Genomic DNA, 20,042 nt, shown 5'->3' on the forward strand with positions numbered 1-20,042 from the left:
CACAGAGGCAAATAATGCCTAAAACACATAGGCAAATAGTACCCAAGCACAGAGGCAAATAATGCCCACAGTTAGTTCACCCTCATTAGCCCAAAAGATACTCAAAGATCCACCACTCCATATCCAAACTCAGACTCAACCCAAGAACAATCCACCCACAGTGTTCATCTCAGGTTATGAACACAACCAACTCCCAGGGAATATAATCAAGGAATCAACCAACCAATAGACTCACAAAATGGACCAAGAGATATGAATAAACACTCCAGAATGAAGGTAAAATACTCCACAAAATATCCCAACAAAATCCAGAAACAAAGGTGAAACAACCAAACAACAGATCACAGAACAACTCACTAGAACCAGAATTCCCTTAGAATTGACGGAGCTCCCAGACGGAACATCGTCCTCCGCCGCACTCCTCCGCAGGAAGGAAGCGGATCCCCTCAACGGAACACTCTCTTCCGCCACCCTTCACCGCGAACCACTTACGGAAGACTCCAGCGGGACACATTATACCGCTGGGGTACTCCGCAAGGGCAAACCCAACACTCAGGTCACAGACTCAGAACAGAATACGCAGTGTTCATTCGAGAATACAAAAATAGGATCAGATTGTCCAGATTACATCGCCCAGAAGCCAAATAAATGTGGAATCCATACCAACAAATGTCCATAAACATCAAGATGCAAAGGATCAAGAACACAAGTTCATAAATCCATCAAAATAACTCACAGACCAATAAAGAATAGGCTAAGCAGCAAAGAATTCCACAGGATTCCAATACACCGAATAATATTCATAGATCGAGAGTGTAAAATAGGTTTTAGTGGACATGATGGTTACCTTTTTGGAGCACAGTTCAACCAAGAAATCCTCAAAACTCCTTACAAAGCATTACCTCCACCTTGATCATCTTTTTCCCAAAAAGATCCCCAAAAGAACAACATAAGAACTTATATAAAGATTATGAAAATAACATGATGCAAGACATAATCCTAAAGATAAACACTTACCCAAGCCTTATAAATCCTAAAAGAGCAACCTTGATCTTGGATCTTGAAGAAGGAAGTGTAGGATTTACTTAGGGTTCTTTAGAGGTGAAAGGAATAGGGTGGAAATGCATTTGCAGGAAAGGAAAAAGAATGATAGGGTTGAAAGTACAAGACTTTTATATTAGGAGGAAAGATCATTACATATATTATGTATGTATCATACTAGGGTAAACACATTAAATAATGGGCCCTTATAGGAATGGGTCTCACATTAACTATTATACTACTAGTTAGTAGGAAATTAATCCTTCAAGAATAAATACATTGGGCCATTATAAAGTACTCTTACTTATAGGAATTGTAAGGATCAAATTTAATTAAATCCCTTACAAGAATTAAATCAAGAATTGGGCCTTTAGAATAAATAATTAATTCCGGAAGAAAATATATATGTATATCAATTGGAAAGATTAAGCCAAATTAAATTTAATAAATTACCCGGTAGGAATAATTACTGGTCTCAAGGCTTGAACGAAATTACGGGGTGTTACAACAACAAGCTTGGATTTGAAGGAACACTTCAAATCTAGGTGATCTCTATTACATTTTAATCTATTTTACTATTTTGTTCTTGGATTAGATTAGCTATTGTCTTGAGCTCTTTATCATGAGTGGCTAGTTTAATCTAGGGATTTGGATTGTGTGAAGATATGTTGCTAGTGTGATGATCTTATATCTTATTTTGGATTTAAATGCTTAGATTGTTGGAATATCTATTCTTGTCTATTGATTGTTGTTTTGATGATATCTTGTTTGGATTTGGCCAATCTAGATGAGAGATTGAGCTCTTGACTCTTTCATGTCTTTGATTAGAGTTAGGATTGAAAGCTTTGTAACAATCATAGATCCCATGGACTTCTTAAGAATAGTAGGAAAGTGTGTAGCTAAAGTGTTTGATAAAATGTCTCTTAGGACTTTGGTTGCTTGAAAGCACTCCTAAGTCTAAGAAGCCCTAGTACACAAAGGTGGAAGAGGACTAAGAAGACACACTCTTGAATAGCCAACATCTTTGCTTTGTTTATCCATCACCTTAGGTACACTAGGATGGAACATAGATGAACACTATCCAATCCCTTACCTCCTTACATACATTTACTCATATTCATTTTACTTTCATTCTCACACAACCCTTATGAACCTTTTCACTCTTGCATCATCATTCACCACACTCGAATCTATTACATGACTCAATTACTTAAACGCACAAACACTTGACACACCTCCACGTCCTTCCTTCGAGACCGACACTCGAGGAGTCACTGACTTTCTGTTTCATCACATTCACATATCTTTTGACATTTCACCTTATGCACACAAGTGTTCTTCAAAACTTTCTAAAATTGAAAGAAGGGAGGAACTCCCCTGAAATTCTATCAAGGTGCCTTAAATAGTTTCTAAAATTTTGCCCTAGAAATGTTTCCGCGCAGTGCTCCATCCACGCCATCACCACGCGTGGTTGGCTACTGGAATGCTGCCACGCCATCCACACGCATGGTTGTGTGCGTGGATGGCTACTGGGATGCTGCCACGCCTCCCACACGCGTGGTTGCATCATCCCGGGTCCCTCGAGGCTCCTGACTTGCTTGGTTTGCTTGTTTAGCTCGTTACTTGTTCCTAATAGCTCCCGGGACCTCTGTAATGTCTCAATTCATGCCAAAGGTAGCTTTGTGTGCGGTTAACGAATTTAAAGCACAAATTCTCTCAAAATTATCACTTAAGGATACTGAAAACGCTATAAAGCACCCTAGTTAATATTCAAATAATAGGTGTCTTGGGAGCTTATCATTAATCCTTGCTGCTTTTGAAACATTTCACATTATTCAAGGAGCATATATGCCTGATTAGGAGAGTATCTTGAAAGACTACTAAAGCCCAATTTCTAGAAATAGTTGCAAGACAAGTTTCAAAACGTCAAACTCGACCAATATGTTATTGGCAAGTGGATGCAATTCGAACTTGTTTTCTTCCGACGAACAACTTTGAAGACTTAACTATAAATTGTTTGTGATTGTGAGAAGAGACACAAAAGATATATTCATATTTACAAATTCTAGAATTAAAAATTTCACATTGCATTCTTCATCAAGTTTAAGAGACTTTACAAGCACTTAAAAGATCTATTTTATTTTATTTGGAGTTTAAATTTTTTTATCAAATCTTTTGTTCTCTACCAACTGATAGAAAGAAGAAGAGTACCATGGATTCATGTGAAAACCATGATCAATATTAGTTTAGTGATCAAAGAATTTGATCATATCACTGTAATTTATACCAGAGTAGTAGTTATAGCGAATTTCTCATAGAGTGGACTAGAAGTATTACAACACTTTTCAATAACAATAAATAATCTTGATTCATTTATTTTATTGCACTTTACTTTACTTTATCGATTTAAATATCTCTCTTTTAAAAGCATATTACTTTAACGAAATTATTTTAGAAATACTTATTTCCGTTGCATAATCAATTCGTCTTTATAGCCTAGAATATTAATTTAAAAAAGTCAACATTGCTTTTTGTGGTTGTGGGGAAAGAATAACTTTATTAGTTGAGTATTAAATTGGTTCAACCAAAATATTTTGAAAATCTATTAGAGTTTATTCAACCACCACCCTCTCTAGACTTTTACCTTTGTTTAACCAGGACCAGGACGATCTAAAATATGAGTGATTTTTCTATTTTAAAATGACAATCTAGAAAATAAAAATGTTTATCGACTTAATTGCAACCTTTGAAAGTTTAAGCGCCTAATTGACTTCTTGAGTAAAGTTCAGGGGCCTATTTGCCTCTTTTACCAATATACTATTATCACTATTATTGAACACATCACAATTTAAATTCAACTTTACTCAGGTGTAGCATAGTTATCACACTGGTTATACATTATTCCTAATATTTGCCATTTAAAAAAGGATTGGATAACTATAATCTGTAGAGTTAAAGTGAAAAAGGTTGGTTTACTTAATTATTACCATAAATTATTATTCACTGAATCACTACGATTTTTAGAATATAATGAAATTAAGGCAAGTTATGATGTACTTGGAAAAGTATTAAATGTTCAACCATATTTTTAAAAATTTTGCAAATATTACATACATTAAATTTCACTCCATTAATGTGGTATGCCTATAAAATGGCTCAAACAATATGTAGTCCTCACTACATTGTATTCGAAATTATATTTACTATAGAGTGATGGAGCAAGGAAGAGGAGTTGGTGATTTTCATCAACCATTGCCGATTGTTAGGAGCTCAAGAGCAATGGACTACCATGCAACTCCTCTTCCGCCAAGGGAATGCCCTCGTTGTCAATCCAATGACACAAAGTTTAGCTATTTTAACAACTACAGTATGGATCAACCGAGATACTACTGTCGAACATGCAAACGTCATTGGACCCATGGTGGCATTCAACGTGACATCCCTAGTGGTGGACGGTCCAAAAAGGGAAAGCGATTTACTACCAGCCATGAGAATCAAAGGGTTCAATTGGCTCTACCATCACCACCTCAACTCCAACCACTCAGTCTGTTACCAAATCTTACTCCACTAGCTTTCATTTCTCCTATGGTTTCTCCAATGATGACACCACATGACACTAGTGGTGGGTTTCTGCCCCCAATGGTGGAGAAAGCTATAAATCAACCTACACAACTTCAAGCTGAAAATGGATACCTTAATTGGGTAAACCCATTGAACATCGTGGATCAAAGCTTTCTCCATCTTACTACTAGGCATTCTGATTCATGTATGGCAACATTTGATTTGAACAACAGTGGGGCTAGCTCGTCTAACATCTTATCGGTGGATGCTTCCATGGGGAAAATTCCCACCACCGATGGAGGTACAAATGTTAGTTCGGATTCGTTGTTTGTGGACATTGATGAATGGTTGGACTTCTCGAGTGACTTAGCCCATTGATGTGATGATGAGCTATAAACTTGTGTTCTAATAGCCATTTAGGGTATTTGATTTCTTAATTGCTTGTGTAAGCATTAAAAGGTTAACTAATTGTACTTTAATATCATTTCATGTATTGTCATAGCTGTATGAATAAATTAAAAGGCTTTGCTTTAATTTATTACACCTTAATTTAATTTTTTTTAGTATGTAGAACACATGAGCGCACGGGTTTGTAAGCATGAAGCGTGCAAACTTGTGTGATCGTGCAATGTGTATACACAAAAGATGCTTGTACGCATACACATGGGTGTGATAGTGGTGAGTATTTCCGCCTGTCACGCGGGTGACCCATGTTCGATCCCTGTCAACGATGCCAATTTGATAAAATGTATGTTTAGTGGTGTTGGGATGGATAGATGGAAAAGCGTAAACAATGATGGAATCTCCGAGTGTTGGTCTCACGGAGCAAAGCATTGGTTGTAAAGGTAAAGAGCATTAAAGTAAAAGCACAAGAAAGGAAGTAAGTAAAACGGGGAATTGGATGGATACTCTTGATCGTATGCGTCCATTGGTCTAAGGTTGACTCGAAATAGTGCAAAGCAAAACTAACTTAAAGGAGAGTGTATTACCAGCACTAGGGTGAATCGTACCTAGGCTCTTAGACCACAAATGTGACTAAGACATTTTATCAAACACATAGTCTACTCCTAGTCCCGAGCCTTGCCCTCTCAAACCGAATGACGGGGAAAGCAAATGAGTAAGACTCGATGGATCCTTCAATGAAGAGAGAATCAATACACAACTTATTCACAACAAAAGCATTTTAGGCCAAACATCACACTACATCTCATTAATTAATCAATTAAGATCACAGATGCATAAGCACAAGGCAATCCAATCCAATTCCTAGAAGATCTAGCCACACATTATCATGAATTGAAATCACAATGCAATTTGAATCAAGCTAGAAATGTAGAAGATGGAAATTGGAAATTAAAAGACAAAAGATGAAATATTACCACTTGAATCTACAAAGTGGGATCAATCTACAAATTCGAGAATGTCTTCTTCCTTTAGGAATTGAATTACAAGGTGACTTGTAGAATCTAACCCTAATCTAGAGAGAGAAATATATAAACTTAAAGCTCTAAAAATTACAACGAATAAAAGAAGATATCCCTAGAAAAATCATGCCAAGCCTTTTATCCGCAGAAATCCTGAGCGGAGTACGAGCTAGCGTACGCTCGTACACCCGTTCTTACGTAGCCAAGTTGCCCGAATTGCTCCACCACGAGCGAGGCGGGACTCTTGGCACCTTTTGGTTTCCCGCCACGATTGTGGTGTGGTATTTTCAGCCATATTCGCTTGCACTTCATCCCGGTTGCTCCATTTTAAGCCCCTATGCCTTCCTTTATGCTCAAAACCTTCAAAAACACTCAAATATATTGCAAGTGCTCCAATGTTATTGTTCATAAGAGAATATAGCAATTAAGCACACAAATCACACCACAAATGACTCAATCAATGCAATAAACACCACCAAAACACCTTATAAAGCAAGACATATTTGACACTCGTCACGTGTTCATTAGATGACATTGTTATACAACTTTTCATCTTTTACTTCTTTTATCTTAAATTATTTTCCACATATATCATGGAGTGTACTTTATTTATTTTGTTAGAGAAGGGAGAAATATAAGGTGAAATCTCATTATCATTTCTAGTGTCGGTCCATAGTGATATCTAAATACTCAATTGTATATGTATTCTCAATTTATTCAATATAATTTTATGTAACACACTGTTCAAATATTACTTAAATTAGTTCAATTTCTAATTTCTATATAAGTCAATTGTTGCAATTGATTAAGCACTGTTTGGATTAGTAAACTGAGTATAGACAGAAAGCGAATTAGAAGCGAGCAATTTGATAACTCTGTTTGGAATGATCACCATTTCGACAGTTGGAGGCAACCATGTCGTTGAAATCCCAATCCATTAAGGTGTTAATCAACGTAGAAAGAAGGTAGGAGTTTATTGTACCAAGCTAATATCTACTTGAACCGTATAAACCCTTTCTCTAAATTTTCACCTTGAAGATTGAACGAAGTAAACAACTTCTTCAGATCATGTTGTTATTTATCATTGTTTCATCCACAACATCACTCCATTCTTGTCATGGTGTTCAGCTAAGTTGTGTAGTGAATACACATTGTGTTTCCTTAAAGTTTCACTTCATGCAATCTTGAACAAGAAGGCTTTGAGAGATGAATCAATCTTTAAGAGAGAAAACCTTTTCTTCATAAAAATAATCCCTTCGATCTGGTAATAAATCCACGTATATATTAGTTAGGTAATCTTACTAATTCTTTCTCTTTCTTGATATCCAATTTGGGCGCTTCAAAAACATAACTACCTTATTAACATCAATGACGCAGATTTAACCAGTTATCTTTTGATCAGGAGTCAGCTAGCTGACTTTCACTACAAGAAAAATCACAAATTGCGACGGAAAAATTCTGTCGCAAAAACGCGAAATTTCGTTGCGAATTGCCTTTTGCAATGGAATTTTGCATGTTTGTGACAGAATTCATTCTGTAGCCTTTAGGCTTGTCATATTTCATTTTGCAACGGCAAAATAATCTGTCGCGAGCGGTGGCGACAAAAAATGGCAATGGAATTTTCTGTTGCAAATTAGGCAACGAAAATCATCCCGTCGCGAATTTGTCACGATTTTGGCAACGAAAATGTTTCTTTCTGTCGCATCGCATGAAAACATATTCCGTCGCAAAACTGATATTTTGTCGCCTATTTTCATCGTGAAATATAACGACAGAAATAATTGTTGTCGCGATTCCAATGGTAAATTATGTTGTTTGAGTTTTAGTGGTGAGGTGTGTAATGAATGTGATAAAACGAAGAGTCAAGACTCCCCGAGTGTCGTGTCTCTCAAGGATGACAAATTGGAGTGAATAAGTGTTGACATTTAGGAGGTTAAGAGGTAAGACTTACAAGAATTACTAAGGCAAAATGGAAACATAGATGAGGGACTGTAAGGGTAATTACGAACTAAACAATTTAAAAGGACAAGAGGGTGTGTGACTTAGCTAGACCAAACGATTGATTATTCAAAGGGAATGCGGGAATGAGTTTCGGGATTAAACTGGGGAGTCACGGTATTAACACCAAGTGGCGTCACACTCGGACTCTCAATCCTCATTCGGTTGAGGCATTTTATCGAACACCTTGCCTACCACTCCTCCCGGACCTCATCCTTTCGGATAGAAGGCGGGGATATGGATGAGTTGGACTCATGAGTGGCCGTTATCGCGCACACACTCACTTTCACCAAGTCTACTACCTATTCCAGCCGAAATAGAAATAGAGCATGAAGAACATCACCCACACAAGATTAAAATCCTATTCCAACATTCTCACAAGCACATGGCAAAATTAAAGCTTTTATCTTTTAGTCTAACATGGGCACACACACCCTTTTACTAGAGTACTCAAACATCATAAACAACAAAATCAAACAACCAAAAATAATCAAGATAATAAATTAAAACCACAATCTTTCTAGGATAAGAGTAATGTACCTAAAGAATCAAGTGTGCTATTACATCTTCTTCATTCACCTTCACCTTCTAGAGGAACTAATCTAATCTAATGGAAATTGGGGGTTTTCCCCCAAAAGGGGAGAAGATGAAGAGAAATCAGATCCGGAAAAGTTTGTCCCCCTCCAAAATGAGCAAAGAGGGTTTAAATAGTCTCGCAAAAGTCGAAATCCCGCGATAGCCCTAACTGGTCCGTCCACGTCACCTACACGCGTGGATGGGGGCATGGATGCGTACTGGAATTAGTCCACGCCTCCCAATACGCGTGTAGGCCTCGTGGTGGGAGCCTGCCCGGTTGATTCTTCGTTTGTTGCTTCCTTTTTGGCCTCGGACCTTGCTATATCCTGCGGAAATGACTTAAAACACAACCTTTGAGTCGAATTTGTTGATTTGGTCTCAATTAGAGTCTTTATGCATAAAAATGATCATAAATGGGTGTTAAGACTACATAATGTTGTCCATAAATGGCCCTAAACTTGACTGTTCTTGGCGCTTATCAAAGTTTCCACACTTAATCCTTGCTTGTCCTCAAGCAAGCATACTATCTAAATTCTAATCACTTAAGTGCCAAGAATAGTTAAGTTTTCATGTAGGTCGACCAATCGATTTGTGTGAGGGTGTTTTGGGACAGAGCGGGTGAAATTCCCTATACTATCTACCAAGACTGTTAAGCTTATGTCAACCAAATGTGAGAAATATGCTGAGGAAGTGAAGGTCTCCAAAGATGGGTTTTAATAACAAGAAAATTTGCATTCACACTTTTCAAGCATGCAGAAAATGGGAATTCATCTTTCATTTTGTAGGGGCCTAAAAGGCAATTGAAGGATGCAGTTTTGCGTAGGCGTGAGGTGTCAAAATAATGTGAATGTGTGTAAGGATAAAATGAAGAGTCTATGACTCCCCGAGTGTCGATCTCGAAGGAAGGATGTGGAGGTGTGTCAAGTGTTCGTGCGTTTAATTGATTGAGTCATGTGACGGATTGAGTGTGGTTGTGGGAGTGGTGAATGTCTAAAGCAAGACTCCCCGAGTGTCGTGTCTCTCAAGGATGACAAATTGGAGTGAATAAGTGTTGACATTTAGGAGGTTAAGAGGTAAGACTTACAAGAATTACTAAGGCAAAATGGAAACATAGATGAGGGATTGTAAGGGTAATTACGAACTAAGCAATTTAAAAGGACAAGAGGGTGTGTAACTTAGCTAGACCAAACGATTGATTATTCAAAGGGAATGCGGGAATGAGTTTCGGGATTAAACTAGGAAGTCACGGTATTAACACCCAGTGGCGTCACACTCGGACTCTCAATCCTCATCCTGTTGAGGCATTTTATCGAACACCTTTTCATCACAATGCATGCAATTAATTGTTTTTCCACTTTGTACATAAACATTTTTAAACAGTGGCTACATCCTATATACCAATTATTTTTGTTGTCATGATTGATGTTGATTTTGTCTTTAATCAAAGCATGTTGATTGTAGAAAATGAAATGAGTTGTAAATTTATATTAGTTCTAATATATTTAAAAAATGCACAATAAGTTTTTTACATACAAGATTAATGAATGCTGCAACAATAGCTATTTTTGAAATTTCTTCATTTTTTTGAATTTGAAAGATTGATTCCAGCAATGTTGTAGTCTATCACATTTTCAATGCATCAAGTGTGTCACAATGTTCTATTGCCCTACATTGACACTTTTAATAATGAGTTTTAAATCAATTTATTGGGTTTTTTTGAATGATTTCTTTATCAACAAATCATTTCTAAGTAGTTAATATGATTAGTTTCAAACTGTTTTTTTTTTTAAATTCATGTTGCTAAAGACCTTGTGGTCAAGTGGCATCTGGTGTCCCGATTAACACTCCCACATGGATGATGGGAGTGGGTTCGAGCCTTAGTGGAGGCAACTCTTGACTCGTTATGCTTCAGTAGGTAAAATGTTGAATATAATTAATTAATAATCCGAAGGTAAGGAATCTTTGCGTCGTAGAAACTACACACAATATAACTAATGAAATTATATCTCTTTTTAAATTTTTTGATAATGAATATTTTTTGTATTAAAAGCATTGTAGACATCAAATTATAAATTAAAGAAATAGATAAGTATTTTTTTTGTAACTACTAATTTATTTAATTTAATAAGAGTAATAAAGTGAGATAGTTACTTTTTGAATAATATACTCTAACATATTCGTAGTATATGCTCAAAAATATGCCAATTTAAATTGGAATGAGATTCGAACCTAACACCTTACTTGTAGAAATTAATGGGTAAGTTAAAAGTTAATGGAATATTAACGGAAAAGAGAATATTTACCAGAAAATTTAACGGATAATCATATAATTAAAAATAAATTAGGAAATCTTAAGGAAAAATATAAATCTAAACAACCTGAATCATCCATCTGATTTAATAATTTGATCGTCATTTTTTCTACCCATTACGGGCCTAACTTTCTTTGACTCTTATTAGTATAGTAGATTTTTTAATATCCTCAACGGTCAAATGACCTTTGAGACATAAACATTGATTTTTTAAAAAATTTCTAAATATTATTATTTATTTTAATATAATATTTGATTTTTTTTAATTTCAAAAATTATTTTATTTTATTTATTTTGATTTAACATTGGAATTTGTAATAATATAATAATTATAAATTTAAAACAAAAATTATAGTAAAGTTAATAAAGCAAGAGGGATGTAGCCGGCAAAATGAGAAGAAAAGTGATGAAGAATTTGAGAGAAAGTAAAGGAAAACAGTAATGATTTGAAAAGGCTGAGACAACAAAATAAGAATACAACAAAATAAAAAGAAAATGGGAAAAGGGTTGGGTAATTACCTTCAAAAACCAAGTATACAAACATTATCTAATAATATATGTTTGAATAAATGTAGCATAGCTCGTTGTCCCACAATCATTATTACCTGAACCGTAATTTATATAGATGTATGACGTATCGGTCCAAAAATACCTAAAAGTATATTATTTCAACTTATAAAATATATTATTTTAATTAACATATAAAGTATATTATTCTTGTAAGATAAAACTTAAATATATAAGATCTTCAGAACACATGTTTTTCACATACAGTGTTGCATTTATGTTTAATAGATGTACCTGGCTCCATGGCTCTTCTTCTACAAATGTTTGCTTCAACTGGAGACTTGGTTTCTGATGGAGAGAGAACTTTGGTTTGACAGAAGGGTTGGGGAGAGGACCAGAGCCTCTGAATGGCTATAACTATCTCACAGTTCCATCAACATGAGAAGTTATTGAGCAGTTGGAACTGCGGTTTATCTTTAACTGGCCAATAGGATTATTTTATTATTAAACATACATAAATATTTATGAGCCATAATAATGAGTCATACATTAATAATAATTATTCTAACAATTCTAACTTGTAAAACACATCAGCTTACTCAGAAATTTCATTATTCTAACATATAAAATACATTATACATTATTCTAACTCATATAAAGTACAGTATTCTATATCATAAAATACATCATTTTACCCAAAATATTCATTACTCTAATACAAGTGCAGAGAGCAATTAATTTCTTTTTAACATCAAAACAGTGTTATTTTGGATCGTAGTCATATAACTGTGTGTACTGTAATTTTCAATTGTCCCAAGTTACCTTGATCTTATCAAACTGAACCTGGATATTAAGAATTCATGCATGGCTGCCTTCCAAGTCTGATCTCCATAAAAAATCAGAGGCTTCCTCCTGTCACCCTGCTAGTAAATACAGTAATAAACAACATAAAGACGTATGCCCTTACGTCATCATGAGGCAGTGAAAATGGCTTTATCAATTGGTAGTTCAAAGTTCCCAGTTCTGCTAGTGTAGTTACTGTAGTATAAAAGACACTAAACCAGAGAAGTTTCAAAAAAAAAAAAAAAAACAAAAAACTCAGTTTCCAAGCTGCTTACAATGGTGGCGACAACAGTAGAAGAGCAGTTTCATTTCGTTTTGCTTCCGTTTATGGCCCCAGGCCATACGATCCCCATGATAGACTTGGCCAAGTTACTGGCCAGTTTGGGGGTTAGAATCACAATTCTCCTAACACCCCAAAATGCAAGCAGAGTCAAATCTGTGATTGTTCGTGCGAAAGAATCTGGGCTGTCAATCCAAATTCTCCAGATTAGCTTTCCCTGCACAGAGGTGGGGTTACCTGAGGGTTCTGAGAATGTGGATTTGCTTCCTTCGTTTGATCTGTTGGTGCAATTCTACGGAGCAGTTAGGATGCTTCAACCTCAAGTTGAGGGGTTGCTGAGAGAGATGAAGCCGCCCCCGAGCTGCATGATTGCTGATATGAACTTTCCATGGGCAACAAATGTTGCCCAGAAGCTTAAAATCCCAAGAATTGTTTTCAATGGGATGTGTTGCTTCTCTCTGTTGTGCGTGAACAACATAAGGAACTGGAGTGGTTTTCAAAGTGTAGAGTCAGACTCCCAGTACTTTCAGGTAAGGTCGGGTGTCAAAGTGGGTCAAAATCGGGTTAATCCTAACCCAACTCATGGTGAGATGGGTTAGAACTTAAAACTTTTTACCCTTAAAAATATGAGTGTTACAAGTTCAGCTTGCACGAGTTAATCCGCCTAGGCCACGCTTTAACCTGCGAACTATTTCATAATTTTATCAACATGATATTATCCCGCTCCATAGATATCCGCTCTCATTTTTCGATTTTAGTTCAGCAGTGTAACCTGCCCGATAAGCCGACAACTTGCAGTTTAGAGTTATGGCCAACTCAACCCAAAAAAAATAAATCATTTAGTCTAAATCGATAAGTCCAATAGTCCTGTAGGTTAGTCCAAAATTTAACAAGTTGGCGCAATTGACATCCTTACTTACAGGTGCCTGGACTGCCTGACAGTATTGAAGTAACCAAAGCTCAGGTCTTACAAATGTTCACCCCAATTTCCGATGGACAGAAGGACATTGCCAAAGAAGTAGAAGATGCAGAGGGTAACGCTTTTGGGATAGTGATGAACTCATTTGAGGAGCTGGAATTGGAGTACACCAAAGAATTCAAGAAAGCCAAAGGGAAGAAAGTTTGGAGCATTGGCCCTGTTTCTCTGTGCAACAAGGAGGATTCAGACATGGTTGAAAGAGGAAACAAGGCCACCATTGATAAGCACCAGTGCTTAAAATGGCTGGATTCCAAGGAAACCACCTCTGTCCTATACGTTTGCCTCGGGAGCCTAGCGCGATTGCCGACTTCTCAGATGATAGAGCTTGGGATTGCACTGGAATCATCAAAACGCCCCTTCATTTGGGTCATTAAGCACATTTCTAATGAGTTTCAAAACTGGCTTCAATTAGAAAAATATGAGGAACGAGTTAAAGGGCAAGGCCTTATCATCTTTGATTGGGCTCCGCAAATTCTAATCTTGTCCCACCCTTCTATCGGGGGATTCTTGAATCACTGCGGATGGAACTCGACCCTGGAAGCGATTACTTCGGGCGTGCCACTCATCACTTGGCCAATGTTTGGGGAGCAATTCTTGAACGAGAGGTTAGTTGTGGATGTGCTCAAAACCGGAGTTAGAGCTGGAGTTGAGTTGCCAGTTTTGGTTGGGAGGGAAGAAGAGACAGGAGTCCAAGTGAATAGAGATGATATTGCACTGGCAATTGAGAAAGTGTTGGGTGGAGGAGAGGAGGCTGAAATGAGAAGAAAAAGAATGAAAGGTCTGGGAGAAATGGCGAGGACAGCAGTGGAGGAAGGAGGTTCATCTTTCCTCAATATTGCCAAACTAATTCAAGATGTTGCAGAGGAAACCAACACCCTGAAATCAGGCTGATCCTATGATGTTTCCATTTTTATTATTTGTTAATTTCTACGTCATGTTAGTTATTGTTTGATTAACCATGTAAGCACTTAGGCTTCGCCTTCAAAAACCAACAAACCAATTAAACCACCGTTAATAACATAGATTTGTTGGGGTTGTACCCTGCTGGTCAATCCAACTGGAAATCCATGATCAATAATTGTGTAATGAACCTATAATAATAAGTGATGTAGGTATAGCATGAACTAGGTATAATGTCATTCTCTCGAAATCTATTATGTGACATAGTATGCAATAAAGAAGTAAGCACTAACACAAGAAAATCAACAAGAAACTATGTAACTCATAAATCAATAACAAGTTAAGTTTATAGCTGTCTAAATGGGTCAGTAGAGCAGAGCCCGCTCGAGTCCAGCAGAGCCCGTCATATGGCGAAAGCGAACTAAAAAACTCACCAAAATACGGGCCTAAAATAGACTAGTCCGTTCTACCCGCGGGCCTTGACGAGCCCCGCCAAATTTAAAAAGTTTTAAATTTAAATAAAAATTAATATGAGCAAGTTAATAAGTGTATATTAAATTAATTTGAATAAAGTTATAAGTAATATTCCTATTTTCTCTCTCGCTTTTTCACGAGCCACTTCGTTGCTTTCTTCTGCTGCGATTTCTTTTGCATAGATTCGAATAGTGTTGCTCAGTCCTTGGTGAACCTTACCTTCGTTGATTTAGATGATGATGCTATCCCACATCATGTTCCAAATGTTTCACTAGATGCTGGTAATGGCAAAGATGAACTTTTTGCTGTTGGACGGCTAGTGACAGAGAAACCTATTAAGTTCCAGTTCTTTCAGGATACGATGGCTACGATCTAGCGTCCTAGAATGGGTATGAATGTGAAAGATCGGTAAGGCCAAGGTATTATTTATTTTGATTTTTTCACAAAGTAGATATTTTTCGTATTCTAGACGATGCTCCGTGGACGTTTGAGCAAAGTTTACTATTGCTCAAACGATTATCTCCAACTGAGGATCCTGAAACTTTGATTCTAGATCAAGCTGAGTTTTGGATTCAGATTATGGCCTTCCGGATGGGAAGTTTTATTGGTGTGGTTACTAAAGTTGATGAAGGGAATTTTGATGGGTCACGTATTCGAGTGTCTTTTGATTTTGGTAATCCATTGAAAAAGGGCATGAAACTGAAGAAGGATAACGGAGCTGTTGGAAAATATTGGTGAATAAATCAATATACAAAATATACAAATAGATTATATGTCCCGAAAAATTGGAATTTAATTGCAAAAATTAATTCCAAACAATTTTAGTATAAAACTAAAATATCATATATATATATATATATCACCAGAGAGGGTTTCTAGAGGTTTTAACCTAACCGAAGAACGAGAATGAAAAAGGGGAAGTCTAAGTCGGGTGTACAGACACTAGTACAGAAAATGACATTTGTGTCCGGTGTTATGGACTATTTGCTTCCGGAGTACTCCGGATGCAGCAGATAGACAGGTATATCTGCGTCCGGAGTTGCCCCGGACGCAGATGGTCTTTTTTATTTTTTTTAATTAACTATTTGCGTCTGGAACTGTCCAGTTCCGGACGCAAATAGTCTTATTTTGAAACTGCCCAGGTCCAGATGCAAATAGTCATTTTTATATATAAAAACAAATTATTTGATAAATGAATCAGTACAAAACATCATTATTCCCTGCTACATTAGTAGTTGAATCTCACTACAATATCCATACCAAGAAGGCAAGTACAGCTACACCAATGACAAATTCTTAGTACGTGAATAACCTGCATACTCTAGTTTGGTATATAAATTCTCTAGCAATATTAACACCTAAAAATCCACAAAAACCTCAATAAATAATTCAAAAATTATACAAAAATTCAAAGAAATAAATATTTAAAGAAAAAAATACAAATTCACAGCATATGTAGTAAATGAAACCTTTGTTCTTTGACAGTACTGTGATGTTCAACTATATATTTTGTTTCTGCAGAAAGACTGAAATAAATATAAATGTCAGCTAAAATGAATTAAAAACAACAAACCTTCCAGGCATCGAATTAAAATCACCACGCACTCACCAACATTGGAATATCGGCACTAGCAGCAATCTTTTCCAGCCCTTTCAGGAGTGTATGAACCTGATAATTTAAGATAAACACAATGAACCACAATGAGTGTAACATTATCCTGTATTAGAGTATAATTATAATAGGAAGAACAAGCATACAAGTATGTGCGAGTGCTCACAGCTTGTCAAATTAAATAAGATACCTTAATCAAACGACCTAGAGCGCTTTTCTTTTGAGCACTAGGAACTAGAGCATCAGTCAACGATTGTGCAGCTTTGTTAAACTCAACCTACACAAAGCATATGGGCATGATTTATTTCAAAAACGACTCTTAATGAAATTTTTTTTGTCTATTTCATAAACTGAAAAAGCGGAATTAAAATGGTCATGTTTCATTAAAACTTAAATCATTTTTGTCTATTTCATACAAGTTAATAGGCAATTAATAATTTATTTCAGAGCAAATTGTCATTTTGGTCAACTGACTATAGGGGTCCTATTAATTGCAGTCCACGACTTTCAAAACTGTTAATTGCATACCGTGACTATTCAATTTTTATCAATTTTGGTCACTCCGACTAAATTACCGGTCAAATGTCGCCGGAAGTTAAAATAATGAGGGTATTTTCGTCATTTCACATCTTTCTCTTCTTTTCTGGCGAATCTTTCCCTTCTTCTCCGGCGAACCAATTTTTCCGGCAAACCAAGCAGCTATGGATTTGTGTACAGAGTTTAAATTAAAGCCTAGCCTCTCTTCTTCTCCAGTGAACCAGGCAGCCATGGTCTCTCTCACTCACCGAGGCATTGCAGTCCATCGACCACCAGTTGTTGGCGACCGGCGATCTACCTTCGCTATAGGCGACTGTCTGCATTCCGTCGCTGGAGGTCCGTGCTTGGCTTTGTCCATATATACAGAGCAAGCGAAGGGATCGGGAATGGCGACTCACGTTTAGCACTGCGGCGGTCGTGAAGGGTTTCAATCGCCATTTTGTTCTGATTTTTTGTTGCGATGTTAATATTTAATTTCAGACGACAATTGGTGGTCGCGAAGGGTTTCTGATTTTTTTTTTTGCCTGGTCCGCCGGAGAAGGAAGAGTCGCTGGTAGGGAAATTATGAGCAAATGACTAATCCAGTACATATATTGCTCGTAGTAGATACCCCTCCTAAACAATACTAATAATAATAATAATAATTTCAACAAATTTGGTAAATTTGCACTGTAAATAGCTCATTGTTTCAAACTACAAGCAACGCCACATGGCTGCCTACAAGCAACACCACCGCCGGAAAAATTGGTTCGCCGGAGAAGAAGAGAAAGATTCGCCGGAAAAGAAGAGAAAGATGTGGAATGACGAAAATACCCTCATTATTTTAACTTCCGGCGACATTTGGCCGGTAATTTGGCCGGAGTGATCAAAATTGATAAAAATTAAATAGTCACGGTATGCAATTAACAGTTTTGAAAGTCGTGGACTGCAATTAATAGGACCCCTATAGTCAGTGGACCAAAACGGCAATTTGCTCTTTATTTCAAATATGTGAGGCATAAAAATTTTCTTATAATTTTTTTTTCTTTTTGTTAGTTTTTAAAATAAAATCTTACTATCATACTTCAAAAGTACCAAACAAGACCACAAAATGACTAATGTTATTAAAGCATTCCATAAATATTACTCCATATTTATGAAGCGAAAATTGGTTAGTAGAAAATTTTCAAGTAAAAGTCTTGAAATACTGCACTCACCGTAAGTCTTTAACGTGGCTCAAAAATGTTGAGGTGAAACTTCTGGCATGGTAGAACAACATCCATTACAAAAAGAGGCAGCAAATCAACACCAAGATTTATCAAACTATCATTTTATGCTTTTCTTTCAGCATATTCCTCAGGAAAGTTCTTCTGGATGATGTTATTCAGTGTCACACTAAAGACATAGAAGATAGAATGGTCTCAAAAATTGAAAAGTAGCTTCATTACTTCATTTAGGTTCATGAAATTAAGCATGTTTTCTATCCACTATAAGTTCTAATTCCATATATTACTCACCTGATTGAACATGTTCTAGGACTAATAAAAAGCACACTTCGGCACAATGGACATCTGTTACCTACATTTTTTCAGTCACAGTTAAACGAAAGAAATATATGGACGGTAATGCTATGGACGCAACTGGTGTAACGCTACGGACCAGCTGCGTCCGAAGTGGGTACTCCGGACGCAGCTGGTCCATTTTTGAAAATAATAATAATAATTAAATACTAGACATTTTAATTACAAAAATGCCACCGCGTCACTTTACGCGTCCGGAGTTTTAACTCCGGATGCAATTGTCCTATATTTTTGATCAATTTTGTACTAGTGACACACTCTCCTTAAAACCAATTCGCTACCTCCCGATGGTGCTAGAAGAGTTGTGGCATCAGTCTCCCACGATAAAACGAACTCCGATGTTTAATGGATGACGATGGCAGAAACTTTCCTTACAAACTACAAAAATTTTTAAAGTAGAGCGAGGAAAGGAAAAAGAAAAGCTTTTGAAGTTTTCAAAACTCACGAACCAGAAAATGATCTGCCAACATCATTCCAAGGCTTTATATAGGATAAAGGAATTTAAAATCATTATAATGGCACATAAATTCAACATTAATCTAATTTTATAATTGGATAAAAACGTTTGAAACGATCGTAATATCGATGGTCACGAAATAATACGCAACTAATTTGTACCCACCATACACAACCTGGTTCAAACACCTTGAGTGATCGAGAATTCTGTAACTTTCAAAACTCAACCAGAAAACAACAAGCAGGCACCTCTCGCAGGGGACAAGAAACACCTTTGCGAAAGGTGCCAAGAAGCACCAAATTGCACCCCGCGAAAGGTGGTGCATCCTGCACCTTTCGCAAGGCGCAATTAGCAGCTCTCGCAAGGTGCATAAAAGCACCTCTACGAAAGATTAAACAAAAAAAATGAAACCTTTCATTTGCTTTCTCTTCACATGTCGTAACAGCACACATAATTGTGATTTTAATTCCACTTAGTGCCACTAACCACTATCATTAGTGTCATAATCATTGGATTAATTAGGCATTAACAACTCATTTGGACATGTTTAGCTCCACTAAGCTTAACATCAGTGATTTTAATTAGAACATTAAATTAAAGTGCTAAATAATATACTAATCCCTTAGTGTACAAAACACCAACATTGCTTAATTATAAAATAATTATAATAAGCATTTCAAGACTTCTGATAAATAGGTCACTTTGAGAATCAATTTCTCATTCACCTATTACCCATTTTGAGCGTACATTGTATCAAATATCTTTGTCTCACTACGAAGAGTACAAATCCACTTTGACCCGACCCAAATCGAAAGTGGACCCCACATACATTTGTACCACAAAATAGCCATTCAAAATTGTCATTTTACTAAAAAGCTAAAATTCCAAAAGGAGTTTGGATCCGAGTGGAGTTCTGATACGAGCGTCTCCTGAGGTTTTGTTTTTTATGTGGTATTTTGGGCCATGTTGATAAACATTGTCCT

The 20,042-nt window shown here is 36.5% G+C and overlaps 2 protein-coding genes across 2 annotated transcripts; both read left to right on the top strand.

Moving 5' to 3' along the window:
* The first annotated feature begins 4,254 nt into the window (after positions 1 to 4,254).
* On the top strand, positions 4,255 to 4,980 carry LOC116023407 (dof zinc finger protein 5-like). The gene has a single exon (XM_031264407.1). The coding sequence runs from the start codon at positions 4,255 to 4,257 to the stop codon at positions 4,978 to 4,980; it is 726 nt and encodes a 241-aa protein (XP_031120267.1).
* Positions 4,981 to 12,516: 7,536 nt separating this feature from the next.
* On the top strand, positions 12,517 to 14,577 carry LOC116022953 (UDP-glycosyltransferase 73C4-like). The gene is made up of 2 exons (XM_031263875.1): positions 12,517 to 13,071; positions 13,464 to 14,577. The coding sequence occupies exons 1-2, from the start codon at positions 12,538 to 12,540 to the stop codon at positions 14,409 to 14,411; spliced, it is 1,482 nt and encodes a 493-aa protein (XP_031119735.1). The 5' UTR covers positions 12,517 to 12,537; the 3' UTR covers positions 14,412 to 14,577.
* The last annotated feature ends 5,465 nt before the right edge of the window (positions 14,578 to 20,042 follow it).

This window comes from Ipomoea triloba, chromosome 6, assembly GCF_003576645.1.
Source record: "Ipomoea triloba cultivar NCNSP0323 chromosome 6, ASM357664v1".
Lineage (NCBI taxonomy): Eukaryota > Viridiplantae > Streptophyta > Magnoliopsida > Solanales > Convolvulaceae > Ipomoea > Ipomoea triloba.